The 27,592-nt window shown below is 58.6% G+C and overlaps 1 protein-coding gene and 1 pseudogene across 5 annotated transcripts; both read right to left on the reverse strand.

The window, feature by feature from the left end:
- Positions 1–898: 898 nt before the first annotated feature.
- LOC144947272 (cytosolic 10-formyltetrahydrofolate dehydrogenase-like) lies at positions 899–19,600 on the reverse strand. Of its 5 annotated transcripts, none has more exons than XM_078876501.1 (23): positions 19,520–19,600; positions 15,828–15,962; positions 15,292–15,526; positions 14,729–14,894; positions 14,249–14,350; positions 13,389–13,478; positions 12,757–12,891; positions 11,219–11,344; positions 10,958–11,049; positions 10,478–10,625; positions 9,169–9,288; positions 8,710–8,837; positions 8,326–8,476; positions 7,981–8,051; positions 7,692–7,797; positions 7,301–7,388; positions 6,843–6,936; positions 6,514–6,613; positions 5,980–6,078; positions 4,670–4,835; positions 3,597–3,702; positions 2,626–2,825; positions 899–1,563 (listed from the first exon to the last, which is right to left on the reverse strand). In XM_078876501.1, the coding sequence occupies exons 2-23, from the start codon at positions 15,952–15,954 to the stop codon at positions 1,508–1,510; spliced, it is 2,706 nt and encodes a 901-aa protein (XP_078732627.1). In that variant the 5' UTR covers positions 15,955–15,962; positions 19,520–19,600; the 3' UTR covers positions 899–1,507. The 5 variants fall into 5 exon arrangements, 4 of the variants coding, with proteins under 4 accessions (XP_078732627.1, XP_078732624.1, XP_078732626.1 ...); XM_078876498.1 differs by having other exon boundaries at positions 15,828–15,973; positions 19,520–19,586; XM_078876500.1 differs by having other exon boundaries at positions 15,828–15,973; positions 19,531–19,571.
- A 5,473-nt stretch (positions 19,601–25,073) lies between these two features.
- Positions 25,074–27,169, reverse strand: LOC144947147 (carbohydrate sulfotransferase 13 pseudogene; annotated as a pseudogene).
- Positions 27,170–27,592: the final 423 nt, after the last annotated feature.

Below are 27,592 nucleotides of genomic sequence, written 5' to 3' on the forward strand. Positions count from 1 at the left end.
GGTTAGCGCTACGAACCCTGCCACCCGAGTTCGATTCCCGCTCCCCCCCCCCCCCACGTTTCACCCTCACCACCCACCCCTCACCACCCACCCTTCACCACTCACCACCCTTCACCACTCACCACCCATCACCCACCCCTCACCACCCACCCTTCACCACCCACCCTTCACCCCTCACCACTCACCACTCACCCCTCACCCCTCACCACTCACCCCTCACCACTCACCACTCACCCCTCACCACCGACCCCTCACCACCTATCCCTCACCACCCACCCCTCACCATGGCCCCATGTGCATCGAGACCGCAGGACCCGAAACCGATGAATCCACAGAGTCAAGACTTGATTGGTTTTTAATTGGTCACGGATCAGCGGTGGCGTGGTGCGGGCGACGCAGTGGGCGACGCGGTGCGGTGGAGCTCGAGAAAGGGTCGCTGTTCCAAGCGGGGGGGGGGGGTGGACGATGAACGGATGTTCGCTCTCCGAAGAGGTGGCATTCGCAGGCGTGTGGGTGATGAGGTTTTGGAGAGGTGCGTCATTGGCAAATTACGTGTGATGAGAAGTGTGGCTGATATGCAGGGTGCTTCAAATAAAATGTTAACACTCACACGGGACTATCGTTTTTAATGGGGAAAAAATTTAACCCGTAAAAACAAAGTTTTTCACTATAAATCCTTTATATGCGTGGCATCGGTTTTATTTTATTATTCATTTCTGTTTTTCTTGAGTAAGAGTTTCATTTTCATCACATTTGTATTTTAAATTAAATATGAAAAAAAAATTCCCTAAAAAGTGGAAAATTTTGAAATGTTTTTTCACGAAAATAAATTGTCACGCACAACGAGTCTGTGTGCAAAATGTCAGCTCGATTGGATCACGGGAAGTGGGTTAAAAAACGACCGAAAGATGTGCACGGTCGTAAGCGCGCAAGCAAGCAAGCAAGTGAACTTAATATAAAGGATTTAAAAAAAGAACGGACAATGAACTGTAGCGTGATAACAAATGTTCATAGCTTCAAAATGTTAGAGTCTCCACTTGTTCGCCATCGTTGTCAACACGTGGCCTGGAATCTTCTCCAGGTTGTCCCCAGAGCCCCGGTGGCAGCACATGTCTCGTGATCTTGTTTGTTGTCAATTCTCAGAAGTGTTAAAAACATTGTTTTGAAGCACCCTGCATATAGTAGCAATAATAATATATGGGTAATGGGGTGAGTGTTCAGGTTCATGAGAGGTGCGTGGTGAGTGACGAGGTGAGTGTGACGAGGTGAGGTTGACGAAGTGCGTGTGACGAGGTGAGTGTGACGAGACGAGTGTAACGAGGTGAGTGTAAAGAGGTGTGTATAACGACGTGTGTGACGTGGTGAGTGTGACGAGGTGAGTGTGACGAGGTGAGTGTGACGAGGTGTGTGACGAGGTGAGTGTGACGAGGTGAGTGTGACGAGGTGAGTGTGACGAGGTGAGTGTGACGAGGTGTGTGTGACGAGGTGTGTGATGAGGTGTTGCTGCTCAATACTCCACAGTGACACACTTGGTGCGCAGATACTCATTGAGGGCTTCCTCACCTGCGGAGACATGCGGACACACGGCACGCGGACGTGAGCACGCCACACCAACAGCACACCACACCACCCCAACAACAGCAGCACACCACACCAGCAGCACACCACATCAGCAGCACACCACATACCACCACCACCATCACACACCACACCACCACCACCACCACACACCACACCACCACCACACACCACACCACCACCACACACCACACCACCACCACACACAACACACCACACCACCACCACACCACCACCACCCCCCACCACACACCACACCACCACACCACACCACCACACCACCACCACCACCACACACCACACCACCACCACACACCACACCACCACCACACACCACACCACCACCACACACAACACACCACACCACCACCACACCACCACCACCCCCCACCACACACCACACCACCACCACCACACACCACACCACCACCACACCACACACCACACACCACACCACCACCACACCACACAACACACCACACCACCACCCCACACACCACACCACTACCACCACCACACACCACACCACCACCACACACCACCACCACCACACACCACACCACCACCACACTCCACACACCACACCACCACCACACCACACAACACACCACCACCACACACACCACACCACCACCACACACCACACCACCACCACACCACACAACACACCACACCACCACCCCACACACCACACCACTACCACCACCACACACCACACCACCCCCCACCACACACCACACCACCACACCACACCACCACACCACCACCACCACACACCACACACCACACCACCACCACACAACACACCACACCACCACCCCAAACACCACACCACTACCACCACCACACACCGCACCACCACCACCACACACCACCACCACCACACACCACACCACCACCACTTCATACCACACACCACATACCACACCACCACCACACCACCACCACCACACCACCACCACCACACACCACCGCCACAACACCACCACCACACACCACCACCACCGCCACGTAACCTGCCCCGCACGCCACGCACGCCCCGCTCACCCAGGTCCTTGCCGAAGCCCGACTGCTTGAAGCCCCCAAAGGGCGCCGCTACGTCCGTCTTGTTGTAGGTGTTGATGAAGACGGTGCCGGCGTTGAGCGCCTCGCTCACACGCAGCGCTCGCCCCACGTCGCGTGTGAACACGCCCGACGCCAACCCAAACTCCGTGGCGTTGGCACGCCGCAACACGGCATCGTCGTCCCTGCACGCCGGCAGCACGCAGAGGTCGCGAACGGGTTTTGATTCCTTACCCGTACCCGGCCGCACCAGGGTCGCAAATGGGTACCCATTCCCTACCCGTACCCGTACCCGAAATGAGTGACAAACGGTTACTCACCAGTGACTCACGGCCTACCCGTACCCGTACCCGGCCGCACCAGGGTCGCAAACGGCTACCCGTACCCGTACCCGGCTGGGTACGGGTAGCCGGGTATCGGGTAGGGTACGGGTATCGGGTACCCGGTTGCGACCTCTGGCAGCACGTGGGCCGGGGGGGTGAGGGGTGGGGGGGTATGGCGCCGTGCAGAATCACGCGGCGTCACGCACACACGCGGCCAGTGCCATACGGCATCGTGCAACGAACTCGCATACACGCAGCGTCACGCAGCAGCATCGTACAACGTTACTCACGCATGCAGCAGCAGCAGCATACACTATTGTAGAGCACCACACATACACGCAGTGTATATACAGCATCGTAGGGCATCACACAGACAGCAAGCGTCATACAGAATTGTACAGCACCACACACACAGCGTCATACAGCACCACACACACAAACACAGCGTCATGCACACAAGCACAGCCGGCATCACACAGCACGGTACACACCCAGCCAGATCATCCCTGCAGGGTCCGCTGTACGGAGCGCACCCTGCAGCGTACCTGCACTTGATCTTCTACGCATCTGCAGCACATGAGGCCATGAACCTACTCTAGCCCCCCCCACCCCCACCGCTAACCCCCTCCTCACCCGCTGGGGAATCTGGAAATGATCATGATGGGGCCGAACGACTCCTCCTGGGCGATGAACATGTGGTCCTGCACGTCGACAAACACCGTGGGCTCCATGAAGAACCCTGGGGACACGCGGAGACACGGGGACACGCGGTGCGGGGACACGCGGAGACACGGGGGCACGCGGTGCGGGGACACGCGGAGACACGGGGGCACGCGGTGCGGGGACACGCGGAGACACGGGGGCACGCGGTGCGGGGACACGCGGAGACACGGGGGCACGCGGTGCAGGGACACGCGGAGACACGGGGGCACGCGGTGCGGGGACACGAGGAGACACGGGGACACGCGGTGCGGGGACACGCGGAGACACGGGGGCACGCGGTGCGGGGACACGCGGAGACACGGGGGCACGCGGTGCGGGGACACGCGGAGACACGGGGGCACGCGGTGCGGGGACACGAGGAGACACGGGGGCACACGGGGGAGACACCATGGGGGGATAACAGGGAGAGACAGGAACAACAGGGAGACACGGGGACACCAGAGGGAGACACGGGGACACCAGGCAGAGACAGGGATACGGGGACACAGGGACATGGGAGACACGGGCACATGAGGGAGAGACAGGGACATGGGGACACGGGAGACATGTGCAGGGAACAGGACACAGGGACAGCGGGAGAGAGGGTGGGGGAGACATGGGACAGAGGAACGATACGAGTATGAGAGTTGTGTACTGTACCAAGATCCCCCGTATAGCCTGTAACAGACCGTTGGGGCAAGTGCTGTTAGCGAGCACCTATGAAGGCCGGCACGGCACACGAGGGGGTGGGTGGCAGCACCCCGCCCGGCCACCTTTGTCTCCCCGGTGGCGATGTTTACACACCGCACCAGGTGCTCAGTTGTTCTACCTAGGGGGTGGCCGAGGAACGATTCAAATAATCGTCACCGGTGTTGGCCGCCGTGAGCGGGAATCGAACTCGGGTCGCCGGGCTCGTAGCGCAGCGTAGCGCTAACCGCCGCACTCCTGTGCCCCCCCCCCCACACACGTAGACACACACCCCCACCGCCCCCCGCCTCCCTCACCTGGCCGCTTCACCTGCCCCCCACCACACATGAGCTTGGCCCCCTCTTTTCGGCCGCGCTCGCAGAACTCGAGCAGCTTGCTGAGATGCGAGGCGTGGTTCTGGGGGCCATGGTCCGTGCTGCGGTCCAGCGGGTCACCCACCTTCATCTTGCGTACTTCCTCCACCTGCACGGGGGACACGGGGGTGGGGGGGGGGGTGACACACGGGGATACGAAGGGGGCACGCGGGGGCCATAAACAAACTAAGCAATGATAATTGCTTTTTTACCTTTCGATTTAAAGCTTTCGTGACTGCAGGGATTTATCTTAATAAAAATAAAACATATTCAGACGCTGTCTCCCCGACAGACCTGGTCTTCACCTGAGGACGGCTGCTTGCGTTGTGGCCGAAACGTCGTGAGAATTATTTTATTATGTTTTATTTTTATTATTTTATTACTTCCCTTCTACGTGACTTTACCGAAAGAACCAAGAAGATGGTTTTTTACCCTTTTTATCTGGCAACAAAACTGACACCTTTTTTTACAAGGAGTCATGTTTGCATTGACCACAATACCTGCAGTCGTAATGCAAACAAAACACATAACTCTGATAATGTATGCACTGTCCTTGAAGTTGATTGGTCCACACCCGAGACAGCTTTCCTTAGAGCCTAGTCTCACATGGGTTGGGCCAGATGACGCCAAAAGGCGCACAACTCAAAGACAATGCACCATCAGAGTATGAGAGCTCGGGGTAAGCATTTACACCATTGGAACTTCATTTGCCAGAAAGAAAAAAAGGTGTCAGTTTTGTTGCCAGATAAAAAAGGGTAAAAAACCAATTATCATATTTTTTCTTCTGGCAAATGAGGTTCCAATGGTGTAAACTAAACAATATTTTATTAACCAGGTTAGGCCCACTGAGCTGTACATCTCTTTTTCAGAAGCGACCTGGCCACATATGATAGCTCTAGGAAGTGGCTTATCACGTGGACATTTATAGCAGCCAAATAATAATCTCAACGCAAGTTTCTAAATGTGGAGGAAAAAAACACGGAGGACCCGGAGAAAAAATCCACGCGACTACGTGGAGAGAGACACACAAAACTCCAAATATACAACAGGCATCAGGGTCGGGATCAAACCCACGACCTCCTGCATACCCGGCGAGGTAGTTAACATCTCGCCACCGTGACACGCGGGGACACACAGTGACACATGGGGCTTTTATTATTATTGTTGATTGTTGTTGCCGGTTGTAGTTGAATGTCTGTTGTTTGGTGTTGTTGTGGAGGTGGTGGTGGTGGTGGTGGTGGCGCAGGAGTCACCACTCTGGTGACGAACGTGTCGTGGATCCCGTCCTCCAGAAACAGCCTCCCCGCGGCGATGCAGTTCTCCCCCTTGTTAAAGAACACGGCACTCATGCCCTGCGGGGACACGGGGAGACGGGGACACGGGGACACGTGGGTGGAGATAAGGGAAGATGGGAACACGGGGACACGGGGAGACGGGGACACGCGGGTGGAGATAGGGGAAGACGGGAACACGGGGACACGGGAAGACAGGGACACGGGAAGACGGAAACATGAGGATGCGGGGATACGGGGACACGTGGATGGACATAGGGGGAGATGGGAACATGGGACATGGGGACACGGGGACACGGGGACACATGAAGTCGAGGACACGAGGACACGGGGAGACGGGGACATGGAAAGACAAGGAGATGGGGACACAGGGGAGGCATGGTTAGGGGGTTGGGTGGGGGGTATGATCAGGGTGAGAGTGGACGAGGGTAGGTAAAGGAGGTGGTAATGTGGAGTGGGGGGCTGGAGGATGGGTTGGGGGGGGGGAGGGCGTACCATGCGGATCGCCTTGTCCAGGTCACAGTCGTTGAAAATGATGAGGGGGGACTTGCCACCCAGCTCCAGAGACACTTTCTTCAGATTGACCGTGGCACAGCTGTGTGGCAGCACAGAGACAGATGACGCGGTGTCATGGTGGATTATGGGTAATACCTCATCGATACAATGATGGTGATGATGATGACACTGTGATTGATAGAGCGCCCTCCTTCATGCCGGAACACCATTACACCCTCATCTGAAACACATGGAAGGGCACGCCCAGTGGCAGCTGTCCCTGTGTGGCACAAGGTGATCCTATTCCGAGGATTTCTACCTGGGCTCACCTCTTCATGATCTGCTTGCCGACATCGGTGGAGCCCGTGAACCCGAGCTTCCGCACATCCGGGTGCTCCGACAGCCGCTGGCCCACCACTGAGCCTGGGTTCGTGGGTCATGGGGTCATAGACACAGGTGTGGGTCAGTGCATTCGTGGGTCAGTGGAACAGGTCAGGGTTAGATTTGGGTCAGGGTTGGGACAGAGTCAGTAGGTCATGGGCATGAGATCAGGGGCAGTGGGTCATGAGGTCATGTGCACAGGCGTGGGTCAGTGGATCATTGAGGCAGGGGGAGGGGAGTCGAGGAGGCGGAGAGGGGAGGGGGAGTGGGGAGGGAGGGGTGAGTGAGGGTGGTGGATGAAGAGGGGTGAGTGAGGGTGGTGGATGAAGAGGGGTGAGTGAGGGTGGTGGATGAAGAGGGGTGAGTGAGGGTGGTGGATGAAGAGGGGTGAGTGGGTGAGGGATACCTGGGCCAGGAAGGATGTTGATGACTCCCTTGGGGAATCCGGCCTTTGCTACGAGCTCCGCAAACTTGAGCGCGCTGAGCGGAGTCACCTGCACACAGCATCATCAGCATCGCATCATTATCATCGGCATCATCGGCATCATCATCAGCATCATCGTCAGCGTCATCGTCTGCATCATCAGCATTGTGGTGGTGGTAGTGTTTGAGTTGGTGATGGTGGTTTCTGTGTTGCTGGATGTGGTTGTAGAGTTGTTGTTGTTGTTGGTGTTAGAGGTGGTGTGAGTTTTAGTGGCGGTGTTGTAGTTGTGGTGGTGGTTGCGGTGGTGTTTGTGATGGTGGGTCTGGTGGTGGTTGTGGTGCTGGAAGCGGTGGTGGTTATGTTGGTTGTTGACCTGCGCCGGTTTCACCACGGCCGTGTTGCCGGCGGCGAGGCACGCGGCAAGTTTCCACGACAGCATCATGAGTGGGTAGTTCCAGGGGATGACGATAGCACACACCCTGCAGAGGCACAGTAGGGGGGACACGGGGAGACACGGGGGGACACGGGGAGACACGGGGGGACACGGGGGGACACGGTGGATGTGAAAATGTAATTATTGCAGTTCAATAAACACCAGAGGCCGTGTGTAACCCCAGTGACCTCGGTGACCTCGGTGACCCCGGTGACGCCGGTGACCTCACCCGAGTGGCTCGCGCTTCGTGAAGGTCAAGTTGCGGTTGGGTCGCGCGTGGTTGATGGGGATGGTGGAGCCCTGAGGGGGGGGGGGCAGAGGGTGAGAGGCGGGGGCAAAGACCAGGTCAGAGGTCAAGCTTAGGAAGACAATCTCCTTCCTGTTGTCCTCCCCCCTATTTCCCCTACGCGTCTCCCCCACCGCGTCTCCCCCCCACCCCCGCGTCTCCCCCGCGTCTCCCCCACCCTGTCTCCCCCCACCCCCACGTCTCCCCCCCACCCCCGCGTCTCCCCCGTGTCTCCCCCACCCTGTCTCCCCCCCACCCCCACGTCTCCCCCCCACCCCCGCGTCTCACCTGGATCTTGTCGCACCAGCCTGCGAAGTAGCGGAACGTCTGGATGGACATCCCCACGTGCGTCTTGAGCGCGAGCGTGAACACGGCGCCCGAGTCCAGCGACTCGATCGTGGCCAGCTCCTCCTGGTGCTGCTCCATCAGGTCCGCCAGCCTGGGGTCGTGCGCGGGGTGGGTGGCGGGGGGTCATGATGGGGGGGGGGGGGGTCATGAGGGAGGGGGGTCACCCGGTCAGTGGGTCATGCCGGGTCGGTGGGTCACGTGGACGTGTGTCTGTGCCAGCCCAGATGTTCTCAAAGAGCAGCCCAGAAAGATGAAGACAAAGGTTCCCCTTCCCCGGTATGGCCCACACGGGCCGGCGGGGCAAGTGCTGCCATGTGCGCGCACCTGTACATGAGGTTCCCGCGGTCGCGCGCGTTCATGCGGCTCCACTCCCCGCGCTCGAACGCGTCCTTGGCGGCCGCCACGGCGCGGTCCACATCAGGGGCCGTGCACAGAGACACGGAGCAGATGGCCTGCGGGGACGCGGGGTGACACGGGGACAACGCACTTGTGTCACTCCACTGCTGGATGAAGGCCCGCAACCTCTCCCCCCCCCCCCCACGCTGTGTTGGCCGTAGGGGTTGTTTGACCATACTTCACCGCACTGGTTAGTGAAAGTATGGGGGAAAGGGCTGTTTCAGATGTCACCATGTTAACCTCCACCAGCATCATCAACACCACCACCACCAACTTTACCACAAACTCGAAACAAAAACACCTCTATCACCATGATCATCACCAACCCCTTCCACCCCCTCCCCACTCCCCCCCAATCCCCCTGCCGCCCGGTGAGCGCCCACTCACCGTTCCCGTGGCCGGGTTCACCGTCTCGTAGGTCGCCCCCTCGGCCGCGTCCACGAACTCCCCCCCGATGAATCCCTGGTGCGGCATTCGCACCGTCATCGCGTTCACCTCCAGCACCACCTGCGGGACGGCAGAGCTCGCCGTGTCTCCTCGTGTCTCCCCACGTCTCCCCGCGACCCCACGTCCCCCGTGTCTCCCCGTGTCTCCCCGTGTCTCCTCGTGTCTCCCCGTGTCTCCCCACGTCTCCCCGCGACCCCACGTTCCCCGTGTCTCCCCGTGTCTCCCCACGTCTCCCCGTGTCTCCCCGTGTCTTCCCACGTCTCCCCGCGACCCCACGTCCCCCGTGTCTCCCCGTGTCTCCCCGTGCCTCCTCGTGTCTCCCCGTGTCTCCCCACGTCTCCCCGCGACCCCACGTTCCCCGTGTCTCCCCGTGTCTCCCCGTGCCTCCTCGTGTCTCCCCGTGTCTCCCCACGTCTCCCCGCGACCCCACGTCCCCCGTGTCTCCCCGTGTCTCCCCGTGCCTCCTCGTGTCTCCCCGTGTCTCCCCACGTCTCCCCGCGACCCCACGTTCCCCGTGTCTCCCCGTGTCTCCCCACGTCTCCCCGTGTCTCCCCGTGTCTCCCCACGTCTCCCCGCGACCCCACGTTCCCCGTGTCTCCCCGTGTCTCCCCACGTCTCCCCACGTCTCCCCGTGTCCCCCCACGTCTCCCCGTGTCTCCCCGTGTCTCCTCGTGTCTCCCCACTTCCCCGCGACCCCACGTCCCCCGTGTCTCCCTGTGTCCCCATGTCTCCACGTCTCTGCACATCCCCATGTCTCCATGTCCCTGCGTCCCCATGTCCCCATGTGTCTCCTCGTATATCCCTGTGTCCGAGCGTCCCCGTGTCCCAGTCTCCCCGTGTGTCCGCGGATGTTCACGTGCCTCCCCGTGTCTCTGCGTGTCTCTCCGTGTCTCTGTGTACCCGTGCGTCTCTACGTGTCTCCGCGTGTCTCTCCGTGTCTCTGTGTACCCGTGCGTCTCTACGTGTCTCCGCGTGTCTCTCCGTGTCTCTGTGTGCCCGTGCGTCTCTACGTGTCTCCGCGTGTCTCTTCGTGTCTCTGTGTGCCCGTGCGTCTCTACGTGTCTCCGCATGTCTCTCCGTGTCTCTGTGTCTCCGCGTGTCTCTCCGTGTCTCTATGTACCCGTGCGTATCAACGTGTATCCGCGTGTCTCTCCGTGTCTCTGTGTCTCTGTGCGTCTCCCCGTGTCTCCGCGTGTCTCTCCGTGTCTCTGTGTGCCCGTGCGTCTCTACGTGTCTCCGCGTGTCTCACGTGGTCCACGACGATGTCCCCCGTGCCGCCCTCCCCGCGCATCTTGCGCACGACCATCTGGATGAACTCGGCGAAGGAGCTCGCCATGTACACCTCCTCGTTCTGCAGCACCACCTCGCTGCACAGCATCCTCACCTCCTCCACCAACCTGCCACGTCGTCACATCACCTCGTCATTACGCCCTCACCTCCTCCACCAGCCTGCCGCGTCATCGTCATCGCACGACCTCATCAATCCAACATGACGTAGTAGCACCATCATCTGGTTGGTCAATCACCCCGTGACTTCATCGTCTTCCCACCTCGTCACCTCATTACCGACAACCCTGTCACCTCATGACCCTGCAACCGCGACCCCGTGACCTCGTGACACCCGTGACCCCGCGACCCCGTGACCCCGCGACCCCGTGACCCCGCGACCCTGTGACCCCGTGACCCCGCGACCCCGTGACCCCGTGACCCCGCGACCCCATGAGCTCACCGCACGACGTCCATGGAGCCGGCTCCACTCTTGAAGAAGTCCGTGGCATCCACCACCTCGTCCACGTTGCTCAGGATGCCCTTCCACACGGCCTGGGGTCAAAACCGAGGTTTACACTCCCGGCGGTGATGATGGGTACGGCGAGTGTGTGCGTGCGTGTGCATGTGTGTGAGCATGTGTGTGTGTGTAGTGATTAGCGCGCCGCGCTATGAACCCGGCGACCCGGGGGTGGGGGGGTGGCATTTGCCTTCGGTTCCGTACCCGCACTCTATCGGCGACGTCCCTCTCGCTGTCCGAGAGCTCCAGGCTCTGCGCATCCCCCTGGGAGAAGTAGGCCGAGGCGGGGATCGTCTTCCCGCTCTCCAGCTGCAGCACCTGCACCCTGAGCTGCACACAGACACACAAAGACAAAGATCCCCCGTGTAGCCTTAGCAGGCTGTTGGGGCAAGTGCTGTTTAGCGAGCCACCCACACCCCCACGGTACACGAGGGGGTGTGGGTGGCCAGCACCACGCCCGGCCGCCTTTATCTCCCCAGTGGCGATGTTTACACACCTCACCAGGTACTCGTTTGAGGCCGAGTCGACCTAGGGGAGGCCCAGGACCGGTTCAATTAATCGTCACTGGGTGTTGACCGTGAGCGGGAATCAAACCCGGGTGGCCAGGTTCGTAGCGCGGCGCGCTAACCGCTACACTACCACACAGAGACACCGACACAGTGACACGCAAAGGCAAAGATTCCCCGTGTAGCCTTAACAGACTGTTGGGACAAGTGCTGTTAGCGAGCAGCACCTACGAAGGCCGGCACGGCCAGCACCACGCCCATAGACACAGACACGCAGAGTGGCAGAGTTATAGATCCAGAGAGACACAGGCACAGAACAAAACAGAGAGACACAGGCAGATAGAGACACGGAGACATCCCCCCCCATCCCCGCTCGTCGGACTTGAGCCGGCCGCTCCACGCGTTCCCCACGCTCGCTCGCAACCAGATCAAACATCGCACCATTACCATTATATCATCACCACCATCATCATCACCATCACCACCACCACCATCACTACCATCACCACCATCAAAATTACCGTCAACTCATCACCACCACCATCACCACCATCATGATCACCATCACCACCATAAACTACCATCACCACCTTCATCATTTCCATCATCTCATCATCATCACCACTATCACAACCACCACCATCATCATCACCATCATCATTAACCATCACCATCATTATTGAGTACATTCGGTATTGGCGCTGTCACTCTTATAGTGGAAAGGCCATCACGAAGGCAGGAGGAGCCTCTATGCTTCACAGAGTCTGCCTGTCAGAAGCGATGCTGATGCTGTGTGTAGTCCCACTTGAGTGGCCGAGCGAGTGGCCGAGCGCGTGGCCAAGGGAGTGACAGAGTGAGTGACAGAGTGAGTGACTGAGTGAGTGACCGGGCGAGTGACAGAGTGAGTTACAGAAAGAGTGACCGAGCGAGTGACAGAATGAGTTACAGAGGGAGTTACAGAGGGAATGACTGAGTGACCGAGTGAGTGACCGATTGAGCGACCGAGTGGTTGAGCGAGTGACCGAGCGAGTGACCGAGCGAGTGACTGAGGAAGTGACCGAGCGAGTGACTAAGTGAGTGACTGATTGAGCGACCGAGCGAGTGGTTGAGCGAGTGACCAAGCGAGTGACCGAGCGAGTGACCGAGGGAGTGTCTGAGTGAGTGACCGATTGAGTGACCGAGCGAGTGAGTGACCGAGCGAGTGAGTGACCGAGCGAGTGACTGAGCGAGCGTCACCATTTTGCCATCGTTGCCGAACAGCACCAGCCCCTGTGGGGTCACGACCCCAGGTTGCGCTGCCCCCTCGATGGGTAGGGGCTGCCCCGTGGGGGCAGGGCCCTCGAAGAGCGAGGAGCTGAACAGGGAGACGCGCTGAGAGGGCAGCAGGGGGAACACCATCAGCGTCATCATCAGCATCATCATCAGCAGAATCATCAGTATCATCATCAGCATCATCATTATCAGCATCATCATCAGCATCATCATCAGCATCATCATCATCATCATCAGCAGAATCGTCATCATCAGCAGCATGTGCGGGAGGAATGGTGGGTGTGTAGCTTCTGTATCCATAAGAGGTTTTTTTGGGTTAGATCGCGTAAATATGTAAATGTGTCGTTAAACCCGCCACCACCCGACGCAGCCAACTAGTAAGGGGTTGTCATGTAAACAGAACGTGCCAATTCGTCACTAGCACAGCCAAGCCACAACATTTACAATCTGAGTACGACGTTTCACCAGTAATTGCAACTAGCTTCATCAGGCGACAGCCAGATTGTTGGGGTGTGGGGGCGCGGCCTGTAGGCAGGAGGTGAATGAGAGAGACAGAGAGAGTCGGAGGAGGAGGTCGGGGTGGGGGCCTCTCTCACCTCCCCCTCGATCAACGTCCACGCCCCGGGAACTTTATCGTTGCCTCTGATCCAGTTGTGAATCGCGAGCGCCGGCTGATCCCAGTTCACCTGCACGACAGCACGCTCCAGTCAGCCGGGGTCACTCGGGGTCACCTGGGGTCATCTCAGGTCGTCTTGGATAATACAAATTATAATATTGGTGCCCATCTCCTGTTTCCAGTCATTCAAAGCCAGTGGTAGCAATTCCACGTTCCTATGACCGGGACGAGTCGACCCATAGAAGACAAATAAAAAGAATTGACATTTCCCACAATGTGGTACTCGTTTTATCGACCCCAGGGGGAGGGAGGGATGGAGGGAGTGGAGTGGAAGAAGGGGAGGGGAGGGGAGGGAGGGAGGGAGTGGAGTGGACTGTGCGACTCACGGCGCCTGACATCTCAACCAGTGGAAGGGCACCCCCAGTGGCAGCTGTCCCCGTGCGCCACGAGGAGCATGCAGCACCTGGCCTGCGAGCGGGCATCAGTTTTCCAGTAGCGGGGGGCAATGACTGAGCAATTTGCGGTGTGATTTTTTTTTCAAATTTGCTACTGTGACGCCGGCACGCAGCGGCCTACTCTTGCGAATGACGTCATGGGATCTTCTAACAACCGCCGCGGGCGAAGTGGACGTCGTAGAGTTTTTGGTTTTTACCACGGTAAATGCGCAGACAACCGCAGTATTGACCAGGGTGGCCCCGCTGGGTTCAAACCAGGAACCTCGGCAACAAGCGGCAAAAAACTCGCTTCCGCTAAGCCCCGTCACCGCCGTTCGGACCGCCTTGGGGTCATCAGGGGTCACCGGGGTCATCTGGGGTCACGAGGAGCTCGTGGGGAGCTCACCTGCGCGTTGTCCTTCTTCTGGATGCCCTCGTAGGTGGCCCCCTCCTCCGGCTGGAGGATGCGGGGGGCCGTGCCCTCAGCGATCATTCGCACCGCCTCCACCTGGGGGCACAGAGGCAGAGTTGGAGGTGGCGGGGGGGGGGTACCCTCCCCTCCCCCTCCCGTGTCACGCCCCCCTCTCTCCATCCCCCCCACCTTTAGACCACCCCCCTACCCTTCGTACCTTGGCCTTCATGCACCCCTTGCCCCCCCCCACCCCCCCCATACCATGGCCTTCATTCCCCCTCAATCCCCCTCAATCCCACTCACCCTCCACCCTAACCCCCCATTACTATAGTGGTCAAATTGTCGCCCCCCTCTTTCCCCTGCCATCCACAATCCCCACCCGCCCCCACCCCTCCCCCTCGTTCGTGCCTGAGTCTTCATGCCCCCCGCTGCCAACGCCCCCCCACCCACCCACCCCCCCCTCCCCCCCCGCACCATGGCGGTGACCCCCTGCGGGTAGAGGAAGCGCTTGTAGATGGAGCTGACGGTGTCGTCGGGCAGCACGGCGCACTCCCTCTGCAGCAGCAGGGGGCCCGTGTCCAGACCCGCGTCCGCCCAGAACACCGAGAAGCCGCCCCTCGCGTCCCCGTGGATCAGTGTCCTGGGGCGCGGCGGCGGCGGCAGTAGGAACATCATCATCATCGGCAGCAGCAGCATTATCAGCAGCATCATCGGCAGCATCAGCAGCATAATCATCAGCAGAAGTAGCATCAGCAGCAGTAGCAGCATCGGCAGCAGCATCACAATCACCACCCCATCGCAACTATCAACAACACCACCCCCATTCCCACGACCACCACCACCGGCATCACCACCTCCATCCCAACCATCATCACCCCCATCCCCACCATCATCATCACCACCCCCATCCCAATAGAATCCATCCCAACCATCACCATCATCGTCATCACCCCCATCCCCACGACCACCGCCGCCACCCCAAGCACCACCACCATCCATCCCCACTATCATCATCCCCCGCCCTCCGCCCCCCGCACCAGTTGATGGCGGAGGCCCCGCGGTGCCGCGGCAGCAGCGACGGGTGGTAGATGATGGAGCCGTGCCGCGGGTGGTCGATCACCTCCATGGGGATGAACTGCGAGCAGAAGGGCAGCACGTTGAGCTCGGCGCCCAGGCCGCGGTAGGTGTCCAGCAGGGCCGCCACGGGCTGCCCCTTGAGGCGCCAGCGCGGCGGCTTGAAGACGGGCACCGCGTCCGCCTCGGCCGCCGCACCTGGGAGGCGGCGCGGAAGGGGACAGACGCCCCGGTCAACCGCCTCGCTCGCTCGGTGGGTCGCTCGCCCGCTCGGCGGGTCGCTCGCCCGCTCGGCGGGTCGCTCGCCCGCTCGGCGGGTCGCTCGCCCAATCGGCGGGTCGCTCGCCCGCTCAGCGGGTCGCCCGCTCGCTCAATCACGCATTCACTCGGTCACTCACCGACTCACTCGGTCACTCACCGACTCATCCAAGATGTGTGTAGGGTTTCGAGTGGATAGATGGTATCTCGGAGGGTCGATCGAGTTTCGGGGCTTACTCACCAAGGGGGTCTGGCCTCCCGTCCGTGTCGGGGATGGTGAACACGCCCACAACCTCGTGGCCATCCTCGCGCAGGCCCCGGTACACGTCCAGGCCGAACAGGCTCTGCCCAATCACCACCACGCGCATCCTGGCTCCTCCTTCTCACCTGCACATGCACACCAGGTGAGACCCCGTCATCAGGTGAGACTTTGTCACCAGGTGAGACCCCGTGACCAGGTGAAACTCCATCACCTGTAGGCTCACAAGGAAAGTTCCATCGCAGCTCGGGTAATTCCTTTTCCACACCAAACCCGGACACCTGGAAACCCAAGTCGGTGGACGATTGAGTGAGTAGATGGGTGAGTGGTTCATTAGGTGAGTAGATGGGTGAGTTTGTGGGTGATTGAGTGAGTAGGTGATTGGGTGAGTGGATGGGTGGGTGAGTGGATGGGTGAGTGAGTGGGTGGATGAGTGAGTGGGTGGATGGGTGAGTGGGTGAGTGGGTGAATATGTGGGTGAATGAGTGGATGGGTGAGTGGGTGGTTGGATAGGTGAGTGAGTGGGTAGATGGGTGAGTGAGTGAGTGGGGGTGGGTGGATGAGTAAGTGGGGGGATGGGTGAGTGGATGGGTGTTTGAGTGGGTGAATGAGTGGGTGGGTGAGTGGGTGGTTGGATGAGTGAGTGGTGGGTGGGTGAGTGAGTGGATCAATGAGTGAGTGGGTGGATTGATGAGTGAGTGGGTGGAAGGGTTTGCTACCTTCCCCACTGTAGACCAAACCCAGGCAGAGCTCTCAGTCAGCGCGGGGTCTATCAGAACGAGCTCTGCAGTTCCCAGCGAGAGGGGTTTTGGCACGGCGCTGGTAGCGGATCCTCGCTCTGAAGCCACCCGGAACGCCCGATCACAGAAGCCAACTGCCCACTGGCCGGGTCAACCCCTTATCGCAACCACGCGGCCACCCTGGTTAATACCGCGGGTCTATTAACCAGACATGGGTTGCTGCCACCGCGGTGTAGAGGTCAACTCCCAGAGGTCACCGGTGCTGTGCGATCTCGCAGCGCGGCAGTTAAAACAATGGTCGAAAATTACTTGAACCCCCCACCCCCACCTATGTCCCCCCCCCCCCAGCAGAAGCATAAATGATGAGTTCACACCATTCAAGTCTATGATCTGCAGATCGCGCGTTGGTGGTGGTGATGGTGGGGTAAGCAGTGGAGCGAGCGGTGGTGCAGCGGTTAGCGCGCTGCGCTACGAACCCGGCGAGCCGAGTTCGATTCCCGCTCACGGCGAAAACCCGTGAACCGGTCCTGGGCCTCCCCCTAGGTCGACTCAGCTCTTCCAACTAGTAGTGGAGGCCTCCTGACGCCAGCAGGGGTCGCGAAGGGGGGAGGGGGGGGGGGCAAATCTCTGATGGGCGATTTCGTCGACGTGTACAATGTTATCGCTCCGTCACAGCGGCGACGTCTTCAGGCCACGAGCCCACAGGTAAATGTTGTCCTCGATTGTGAGCGGATTGGCGTCGGGGGATAATGGGGCTGTCCCCCTTAGGACAATAAACACAGCGATAGGGAGATCACAAAACAATGCTACTCATTCACTACCATCATCAGCAGCAGCCAGAGTCAATCCACTGCTGGATGAAGGCCTCTCTCCCCTCTCTCCCCTAGACGTAGCCACCTCTCGCGGTCTCGCGACGCGCCGATCCGCCCGGCTCCTGCCGCACACGAAGCCGATTTCATCTCCTCTCCGTCTCCGCTGTGGACGCGCTCTCGGGCGAGTTCTTTGCCTCCTTCGACTGCCGCTCCGCCGTTATCAACCGGTCTCGACCACAGGCCATCGTCGCCCCCTCCAGCCGTGACGCGCCTTGCACACGCCTCACTTCTCTTAGCAAGGCGTTGCGACGACGATGATGATGATGCTGCTGACGATGATGATGCTGCTGCTGATGATGCTGCTGCTGACGATGATGAGGTCCCTGACACGCGTGCGTTGTCTAATCCACGTATCCGTCTCTCTGTGTCTCAGTGCAGCTTCAAGCATGCATCTATCCATGATATCATAATGATCTAGCCACTCACTACTGAATGAAAATCAATATGATGATGTCTCTAACACGTGTATATTCTCTAATGCACGCGTTCCTCTTTCTGTGTAACAGTGGGACTTCCAGCGTGCATCTCCCCATGCTTTCATTATGATATATCCACTGTTGGATCAATATGATGATGACGAAGATTACGTCTCCAACTCGTGTGTGTTCTCTCTAATCCTCGTGTCCCTCTGTCTCTCGCTGTAATTCCCATCGTGCATCTCCTCCACCCTTCTCTGCGCAGTTTTCATTCCATCTCACCTGTCACGTGTCCGCGTCTCGCATCACAAACGCCACAATTGCGACGGTAATGCAGCTATACGGGGAACGTAGCGGAACATAGCGACACACTCCCAAGTTGATTCCGTTCATTGCCAGGTAGAGAAACTCAAAGAGACCAGGACGAGTCGTTTGTAACAACAACAACAAAACTACCCGAGCCACCAAAATGAACCTAAGTAAATACAACACAGTTACATCAATGAAGATGAAGCCAATACAGAAGGCCACGAAGTTGGGATCAAGACATGAGCGATGAAAGGGTAATATACTTTACCGTTTCCGGCAATCAAACAGGAGGTGTTAATATGTTCAAAGACCAAATAGACGGCTATTGCAAGGCATCGTGCAGCATTAACCACACAAGCTTGTGGTAAAACATGCAAACAAACGTGCTTTGATACCAATATATGCATTGCCTTTGAAACTGATTGGCCAACTTTGTGACCTACACTCAGCAGTGTTAGACCAGATCACGCCATAAAGCGACCAGCACAGAGGCAATACAAATATCAAATCATTAATAGCTCGGATTGAGCAATTGTGTCTGTGGAAAAGAGCGAAGCCTATTCTCTCTGTTTCGTTTCGAAACCGGCATTATAGGCGACAATTGCAGTACAGCAAGTTGGCTAGACGACATCAGACTTCTGTCAGAGGGACACAAGCTCAGGAGACAGCGGAGCGTGGGAACCCGGAGCAGCTACTGAGGGTGGCCGGGCTCAGAGCGATGACACCGAGAGGTGGTGGGATGGAGAGTTGAACTCAATCTCGAGTAACCTTCACCCAGGAGCAGAACGAATACGTTGATCCAGCAACGCGTCTTAGCCTCTGGCATCACCTTCAGCCCCATCACCTTCACCCTCATCACCTGCAGCCCCATCACCTGCACACCCATCACCTTCAGCCCCATCACCTTCACCCTCATCACCTGCACCCCCAACACCTGTACCCCCAACACCTGCAGCCCCATCACCTGCACACCCATCACCTGCACCCCCATCACCTGCAACCCCATCACCTGCACATCCAACACCTGCACCCCCATCACCTACACCCCCATCACCTGCACCCCCATCACCTGCACCACCATCACCTGTACGTCCATCACCTGCACCTCCCATCACCTTCACCCCCATCACCTGCATCCCCATCACCTGCACCCCCATCACCTGCACATCCAACACCTGCACCCCCATCACCTGCATCCCCATCACCTGCACCCCCATCACCTGCATCCCCATCACCTGCACCACCATCACCTGCACCACCATCACCTGTACGTCCATCACCTGCACCTCCCATCACCTTCACCCCCATCACCTGCATCCCCATCACCCCGTCCTCACCTCGTCCTCACCTCGTCCTCACCTCTCCCGCTCTCACTTCGACCTCCGCGCGTCTCGCGTTTTGATGGGGCCCGATGGTGGGGGTGGTGGGAGTGGGGGGGGGTGAGGGGCATGGGGGGCGGGGCTACCGTGTAAATATCTGACGTCACTGATAAAGGGGCCCCTCCGGCGAAACGCGCCGCGATTGGTCAGTGCGAGCACGCGCCCCCGAAACGTGGCCAATCGGAGCAAGCGACCACGTGGGCGTCGTCTCCCCCCCCCACCACCGACTGCCCTGACAGCCGCGTCCCCTTCCAGTTGAATGACGTCGGCACGCAGCCAGGGTCTGTCCACTGCTGTATGATGGCCTCCCCCCCCCGACAGCCACCACGACCTCTCTCTCTCTGTGGCGATGCAAAAACATCCACCGTTGCACAGACAACGACGCGCAACCACCCCCAGAGGGCTGCAGGGTGCCACCACCGACAGCACTGACCCAAACCTTCGTTGCGTATCCCCCCCCCATCCCCCCTGTCCTCTCGTGCACCCCGTTATCAGGGCCCCCATGACCCCCTCGGCCCCTGTGCTGCGTCACGCTGAGTGGGGGGTGGTGGATTGAACCGGGGCCCGGAGGACTTTAGACGGTGGGGCGGTGGGGTTGGATGTTTCGTGGTGGAGGGGGGGGGGGCAAGTTAAAAAAACAACAGCAGCAGCAACGACAGTAGAAACAACAACAGCAACAACAGAAACAACACCAACAGCAGCAACAACAACAGCAACAACAACAACAGCAGCAGCAACAGCTGCGCAGAAGCAGCCGCTTCTCTCCGGCCCGCGACCTCGCGTGAACTCGCCTCTCAAGGTCGCAAACTTTTCGCGGCGTCTTCCCTCATGGAACCTCGTCTCCCCCCTCCCCGCCATCACCTCATCTCCCCTAACCTCTCCTCACCCCATCACCCCTCCCCCTCATCTCTCCTCACCCCCCCCTCATCTCACCCCCATCACCCCCCCCCCGTCATCTCTCCTCCTCACCCCCATCACCCACCCCCTCATCTCTACTCACCCCTCCCCCCTCATCTCACCCCCATCACCCCCCCCTTCTCCTCACCTCCCCCACCCCCCCTCCTCATCTCTCCTCACCTCCCCCCCCTCATCTTACCCCCATCACCCCCCCCCCCCCCGTCATCTCTCCTCCTCACCCCCATCACCCCCCCCCCTCCTCTCCTCCCCCATCGTCTCCCCTCTGTAACTTGGCCCCGCTTCAGGTGACCTCCTCGTTCCCCGCCCCTCCCCCCCTCTCCCCCTCCCCCCGACCCCGGGGAGGCGGTGGCGCGCGCGCGCGGGGGGGGTGGGGGTGGGGTCGGTGGCGCGCGACTCCCACAAAGCCAAAGGGCCCCCGTGTAGCCTTACCCAGACTGTAGGGGGCAAGTGCTGCTCGTGTGCAGGAACCCACGAAGGCCGGCACGGCACAACAAGGGGCGAGGGGGGGGTGGAGGCAAGGACCACGCCCGGTCGCCTTTGTCTCCCCAGCGACGATGTGAATACACCACGCCGAGCACTCATTTGAGGCTGAGTCGACCTTGACGGAGGCCAAGGACCCGGCTCAGATAATGGCCACAGATGTTGGTCGCGAGCGGGAATCGAACTCGGTCTCGCCGGGTTCGTTTTGCGCAGCACGCGAACCGCGACACCGACCGCTCCCCACGGGTGATATCGCGATATCGAGATTACTCGCGATATCGAGATTACTCGCGATATCGCGATATCGAGATTACTCGCGATATCGCGATATCGAGATTACTCGCGATATCGAGATTACTCGCGATATCGCGATATCGAGATTACTCGCGATATCGCGATATCGAGATTACTCGCGATATCGAGATTACTCGCGATATCGCGATATCGAGATTACTCGCGATATCGAGATTACTCGCGATATCGAGATTACTCGCGATATCGAGATTACTCGCGATATCGCGCTTTCATCACGACGACAGAGTGAGCCCCGTGCCTGTGTGAGGAAAACACGGAGTGGAGCAGACAAGAGAGGTGCCCGAGTAGCGGGGGTCTCTGTTGGGGGAGGGGGTCCCGTGGCGAGGGAATTCCCAGACCCCCTCCCCCTGGATCCCCTTGACCCCCCCCCCCGATCGAGGGTCAGCCCCGGTTCCTACCTGCGTCCGCGTCTCTCCAGGCCCTGATGGAGGAGGCAGAGGCCTCGCGTCATGGGGCAGTGGCTCAGCTTCCAAAATTAGACCGAAGCCCTCTCCACCCACCAGCTCCCGCCCCCCAGCTCTCCCACTCACGCTCCCCTCTGATCGAATCGTCCACCAATCCCATCTCCTTTCACTCACCCCTCTTCTCTCAGCTGCCTCTCACGCGAGTTTCACTCACCTTCGATCCCCTCCATCCATCTCTCGCTGACCTACTCGAGCACGTTGCTATCCACTCACCGTTCAATTCGCCCACCCATTCATTCGCCCTATTCCCCAATCACCCACAACAACCACTCACCCACTCTTGTCACTCGCCCACCCACTCACTCAAGCAAAGACAAAAATCCCCCGGATAGCCTTAAGACTGTAGGGGCAAGTCATTTAGTGTGCTGATCTTTAAAGGTGCATTTGAAAAATGTTGATACTCCTACTGATGCTCCTGCTGTTGTGGAGTGACTCATGCAGCCAGCTATGGCTACAGGGTTTTGGTGGTACATGTGGTTTATGTCGTTTATTGTGAAATTTCGGTCACAGTTCCTATGATCACTGTTACATTGCTTTTATAGCCTTATTTTGGTGATTTCGAAAATGTTTTTTGGTTTGACCATGTGTGTTGTAGTACAGAGTTAGATTGATGGATTTAATCTAAGTTGTTTTGTGGTTGTTGTTGTTGTTTGACTTGCATCCCACTGGGATTTTTGCACACAGCGTTGGTGTACGGTGCTTTTTTTCTGGACGACTTTGCAGTTTTTCCTGGATTTTTCTGTTTGCGCATAGTCACTTTAAGATGTTTTCTTTTTCATTTTTTTGTTTGTTGCGGTTGCACCCGATTCAAGAGCCGAATGGCTCACAGGGCTATACCAAATAAATGAAACTGAAAAACTGAAGTGCTGTTAGCGAGCGCCTATGAATTTCGGCCCGGCACACGAGGGAGTGGGTGTCTAGCACCACGCCCGGCTCGCACCACGCCTGCGAGAAACACATTCCTGCGGCGGGAGCTGGTAGCAACGTTGGGTTGCTCGGGCAATGGCCAGGGTCAACGTCGGCGTGGTGTATTCCGCAAATATGCCCGACTGTGAGGGCGGGCACAAGCCGGCGTGAATAGGTTAAACGTTGAGATTTATAAGGGCACCACGGGGTGACCAGTCCCTCCCCACCCAGCCCCACCCCTCCCACCCCCCACCCAGCCCCACCCCACCCTCCCCACCTAGCCCCTCCCCACCCTCCCCACCCAGCCCCTCCCCACCCTCCCCACCCAGCCCCTCCCCACCCAGCCCCTCCCCACCCTCCCCACCCAGCCCCTCTGCACCCTCCCCACCCAGCCCCTCCCCACCCAGCCCCACCCAGCCCGCCCCACCCAGCCTGCCCCACACAGCCCGCCCCACCCAGCCCCACCCCACCCAGCCCCACCCTCCCCACCCCTCCCCACCCCGCCCCACCCCTCCCCACCCAGCCCCACCCAACCCCTCCCCACCCTCCCCTCCCCACCCAGCGCAGCCCGACCCCACCCAACCCCTCCCTGCACGACGGACGGACACAATAATCCCCTGTGGGCTGATGTAACCAGGAGGTTCCTACCAGTATTACGCTCTCCTGCCTTTGTCTCGTTAGTGGTGATGTTTACACACCACACCAGGTACTCATTTGAGGCCGAGTCCACCTAGGGGAAGCCCAGGACCAATTCGGATAATCGTCACTGGTGTTGGCCGTGAGCGGGAATCGCTGGGTTCGTAGCGCAGTGCACTTACCACTACCACGGCGCGATAACCACTACTGCTTCCCACAACCCACCACGCCACCCACTCACTCGCGCACCCACTCACTCGCCCACCCACTCACTCGACCACTCACTCACTCGCCCACCCACTCACCCAACCACCCACTCATTCACTCACACACTTCTAAACTTGTTTCCATGCGCATTTTTTTATTCGACCATATAATATATAAAACAACAAAAAATCGATTCAACATTTAACACAAGTTGCGACGCATAGCGCAGATTAGATCATGTAAACCTAGAGAACAAAGACAAAGGTGCCCGTGTAGCCCACACAGGCTGTTGGAGCAAGTGCTGTTAGCGAACACCTATTTCCCACACCTCCGATTAGCACGGGTTGGCTACATACGATGCGAAAGAAATTCAACATACGTGCAAGGCCTGAACGGCTTATCTGCGAGTGGGTGGTGTGGCCAGAACCACGACCCCGGCGCTGAAATTAATACACAATGCCAGGTACTAATTCATGACTGGATCGACCGAGGCGAGATCTAGGACCGGTTCAGATGTCATTGATGCTGACGGTGCGCAAGAATCGAACTCGGGGTCGCCGGGTTCGTAGTGCAGTGCGCTAACCACTACGCCACCAATCCCCACACAGGCACAGACAGGCACAGACATACAACAAAGACAAAGATCCCCCGTATAGCCTGTAACAGACTGTTGGGGCAAGTGCTGTTAGCGAGCACCTACGAAGGCCGGCACGATACACGAGGGGGTGGGTGGCCAGCACCACGCCAGGCCGCCTTTGTCTCCCTCATGGCGATGTTTACACATCGCACCAGGTACTCATTTTTGAGGCTGAGTCGACATAGGGGAGGCCCAAGACCGGTTCAGATAATTGTCACTGGTGTTGGTCCTGAACGAGAATCGAACCTGGGTCGCCAGGTTCGTAGTGCAGCGCGCTAACCGCTACACCACCGCTCCCCACATACACACACACAGTCTCGCACTCGAACACACACAGACATGCAACACCTCAACTCCCGAGTGACTGAGAAACTATGAACCTCAAGTTTTCAATATCGTTTGCTACTTTATCAGTGACTAACTCAGTGTCAACCAGTAACCCATCAGACTCACCCAGTGTCCATCACAGTGACCCATTGTCAACCGCAGCGACTCCACGAATGTCCACCACAGTGATCCACCCGGTGTCCACTGCTCGGCCCTTGAGAAATCCGCGGAAGCGTCAAGCTTCCTGCTTTGAGACATTGAGTCTCACGCGAGGTGGTGAAGAGGATGGAAGTAGCTGCGCAGATTTCTAATATTTTCCCTTCGTTTAATTCTATTTAGCAGACAAACGCCGCCTTTTTCCCGGATTCGACAGTGAGCTTATTAGGTAAAAAAAATAATTTAAATATAACAAAAGTCTAGTTTTTATTACAATTATTGCTATTGCTTTTAAAAAATACAATTTACAATTTCCTCCACAGATGACAGTAAATGACACGTGGCAGGCAGGCAGCAGAGGGCGCCAGTGTCGGAGCTTCCCAGGATTTCTCCCTCAAGTCTTGGAGGGGGTGGGGAAGGGGTGGGGGAGGGGGTGGGGGAGGGGGTGGGGGAAAGGGTGGGGCGAGGGGTGGGGCGGGGGCTCCTCCCCAAAAATTCGTGACCTCGCGTGACCTCGCGTGACCTGATCACTGCACGGAGGTCACGTGCAGTTGATATCAAATATTTATGTTGATGATCATAGCGATGGCAGCGGTGAAGATTGCGATGGTGGTGGTGATGATGACGGTGATAGTGATGATGCCCGTGATGTTCGTGATGGTGATGATGGTGATAATGGTGTTGATGATAATAGGGATGATGGTGATTACGACGATGATTCAAGTGATGGTTATGGCAGCGATGTTCGTTTAGGTGATGATTATAATTTAATCTATGATGGTGATTGTGATGATGCGTGATGATCATCATCTTCATCATGTTCACTCATCTCATTGTCACCATCATCACCCCCATCGTCATTATCATCATCAGCGTGATCATTAGCACCTATGATGTGCACGGATAGCTAGGTGCGTAAGAAGTTCAACATACAAACAGCTTGCCAGCACCATCACCACCGTTACCGCCATCATCACTGCCATCATCACCAACATTACCACCATCACCATCATCACCCTCCCCACTGCCACCACTCATCACCGCGCGTCCATGAACGCCGCCGCCGAGTAGTTAAAGAGCAGGAAGTCGTGGCGGTACAGCGCGTACAGGCGCCGTCGGTAGTGCGCTCCAAGCGTGCGGAAGTGTTTCAGCGCCTCTCTCCTCGCCTCGCTGACTTTACCGCCACGGCCACCACCGCCGTCACCGCCGCCGCGCCGGGCACGTGCCGGCGCGGGCGGGAACTGGACGTCGGCGCCGGCTCCGGCGAGCCGCAGCACCAGGCCGGCGTCGCGCTGCAGCGTCTCGTACTTGCCGACGACGTCGTAGCGCACGTGGCACGGGTGGCACAGCGCCGCCGCCGTCTCCCAGTGCTCGTTGAAGGGCTCCTCGGCGCGCGTGCGCGGGTCCGCCAGGTACCACGCAAACTCCTCGAAGCGCACGTCGCTGCCGCGCCGAGCCGCCTCCGCGCCCGGCGCGTGCCGGTGACGCTGGATGATGCGCGTGCCGTAGCGTGAGTGGAACGCCGTGTTGTACCTGGGGTACGCAGGGCGGGGGAGGCCGGGGGAGGTTTGGGGCGAGGGAGAGATGGGGGGGGGGGGGCGTCGAGGGGTGGGGGTGATTTAGGACCGCGATGCTGCAGTCTTTACACAAAGGTAAAGGTCCCTCACCCCACCCCCGTGTAGTCTTCACAGGCCGTTGGGGCAAGTGCTGCTGGGTGTGCACCTATGAAGGCTGCCACGGCCCACATTGCTGACGTTTGCACACCATGCCAGGTACTAATTTAAGACTGAGTCGACCTAGTGGAGGCCGCAGGACCGGTTCCGATAATCGTCACTGGTGTCAGTGGCCGTGAGCGGGAATCGAACTCGGGTCACCGGGCTCGGAGCACAGCGCGTGACCCGCTACACTGCTGCTCCTCACACACGCTCTCTCCACACCCTTACACCCCTGAAGCCTCTCTCCCCTAACCCTCCCCGCACACTCTCCCGCACCCTCTCCCTGTATCCCTTCCCCCCAAACGCTCACCAACACACCCTCCGCCCGTCTCCTCTCTCTCCATCTCCCCTAACCCTCTCAACCACCACACCGCCCCTCATCATCACCCCCCACCCCCCGTCACCCTCACCGCTTGGTGAACTTGTTGGTGTAGGCGGAGACGAGCCGCTCGAAGGGGTGGCGCACGAAGAGGAAGGAGAGGTACGAGTGTAGCCGGCGGTTGATCTCGGAGGCGTTGAAGTGCGCCAGCGAGCGCAGCGCCCCGGGCACATGCGCCTCGTGCGCCGGGATCGCCTGCGCCTGGCGGCCCCTCGCCCGCCCGCTCAGCACCAGCATCACGCGCTTCCAGTTCGTGCACGCCACCTGCAGTCTCGGCAGCACCCGCATCAGCACCATCAGCACTGGCAGCGCCATCAGCACTGGCAGCACCATCAGCAGCAGTAGTACCATCAGCAGCAGCAGTACCATCAGCACTAGCAGTACCATCAGCACTGGCAGCACCATCAGCACTAGCAGTACCATCAGTACCATCAGCAGCAGCAGCACCATCAGCACTGGCAGTACCATCAGCACTGGCAGCACCATCAGCACTGGCAGCACCATAAGCAGCAGCAGTACCATCAGCAGCAGCAGCACCATCAGCACCATCAGCAGCAGCAGCACCATCTGTACCATCAGCAGCAGCAGCACCATCAGCACTGGCAGTACCATCAGCAGCAGCAGTACCATCAGCACGATCAGCACCATCAGCAGCAGCAGTACCATCAGCAGCAGCAGCACCATCAGCACCATCAGCAGCAGCAGCACCATCAGTACCATCAGCAGCAGCAGCACCATCAGCACTGGCAGTACCATCAGTACCATCAGCAGCAGCAGCACCATCAGCACCATCAGCAGCAGCATCACCAGCATCACGAGCTTCCAGTTCATGCACGCCACCTGGGGTCCCATCAGCAGCAGCATCATCATCAGCACCTGTACCATCATCAT

Source organism: Lampetra fluviatilis, chromosome 44 (genome assembly GCF_964198595.1).
Source record: "Lampetra fluviatilis chromosome 44, kcLamFluv1.1, whole genome shotgun sequence".
NCBI classification, from domain to species: domain Eukaryota; kingdom Metazoa; phylum Chordata; class Hyperoartia; order Petromyzontiformes; family Petromyzontidae; genus Lampetra; species Lampetra fluviatilis.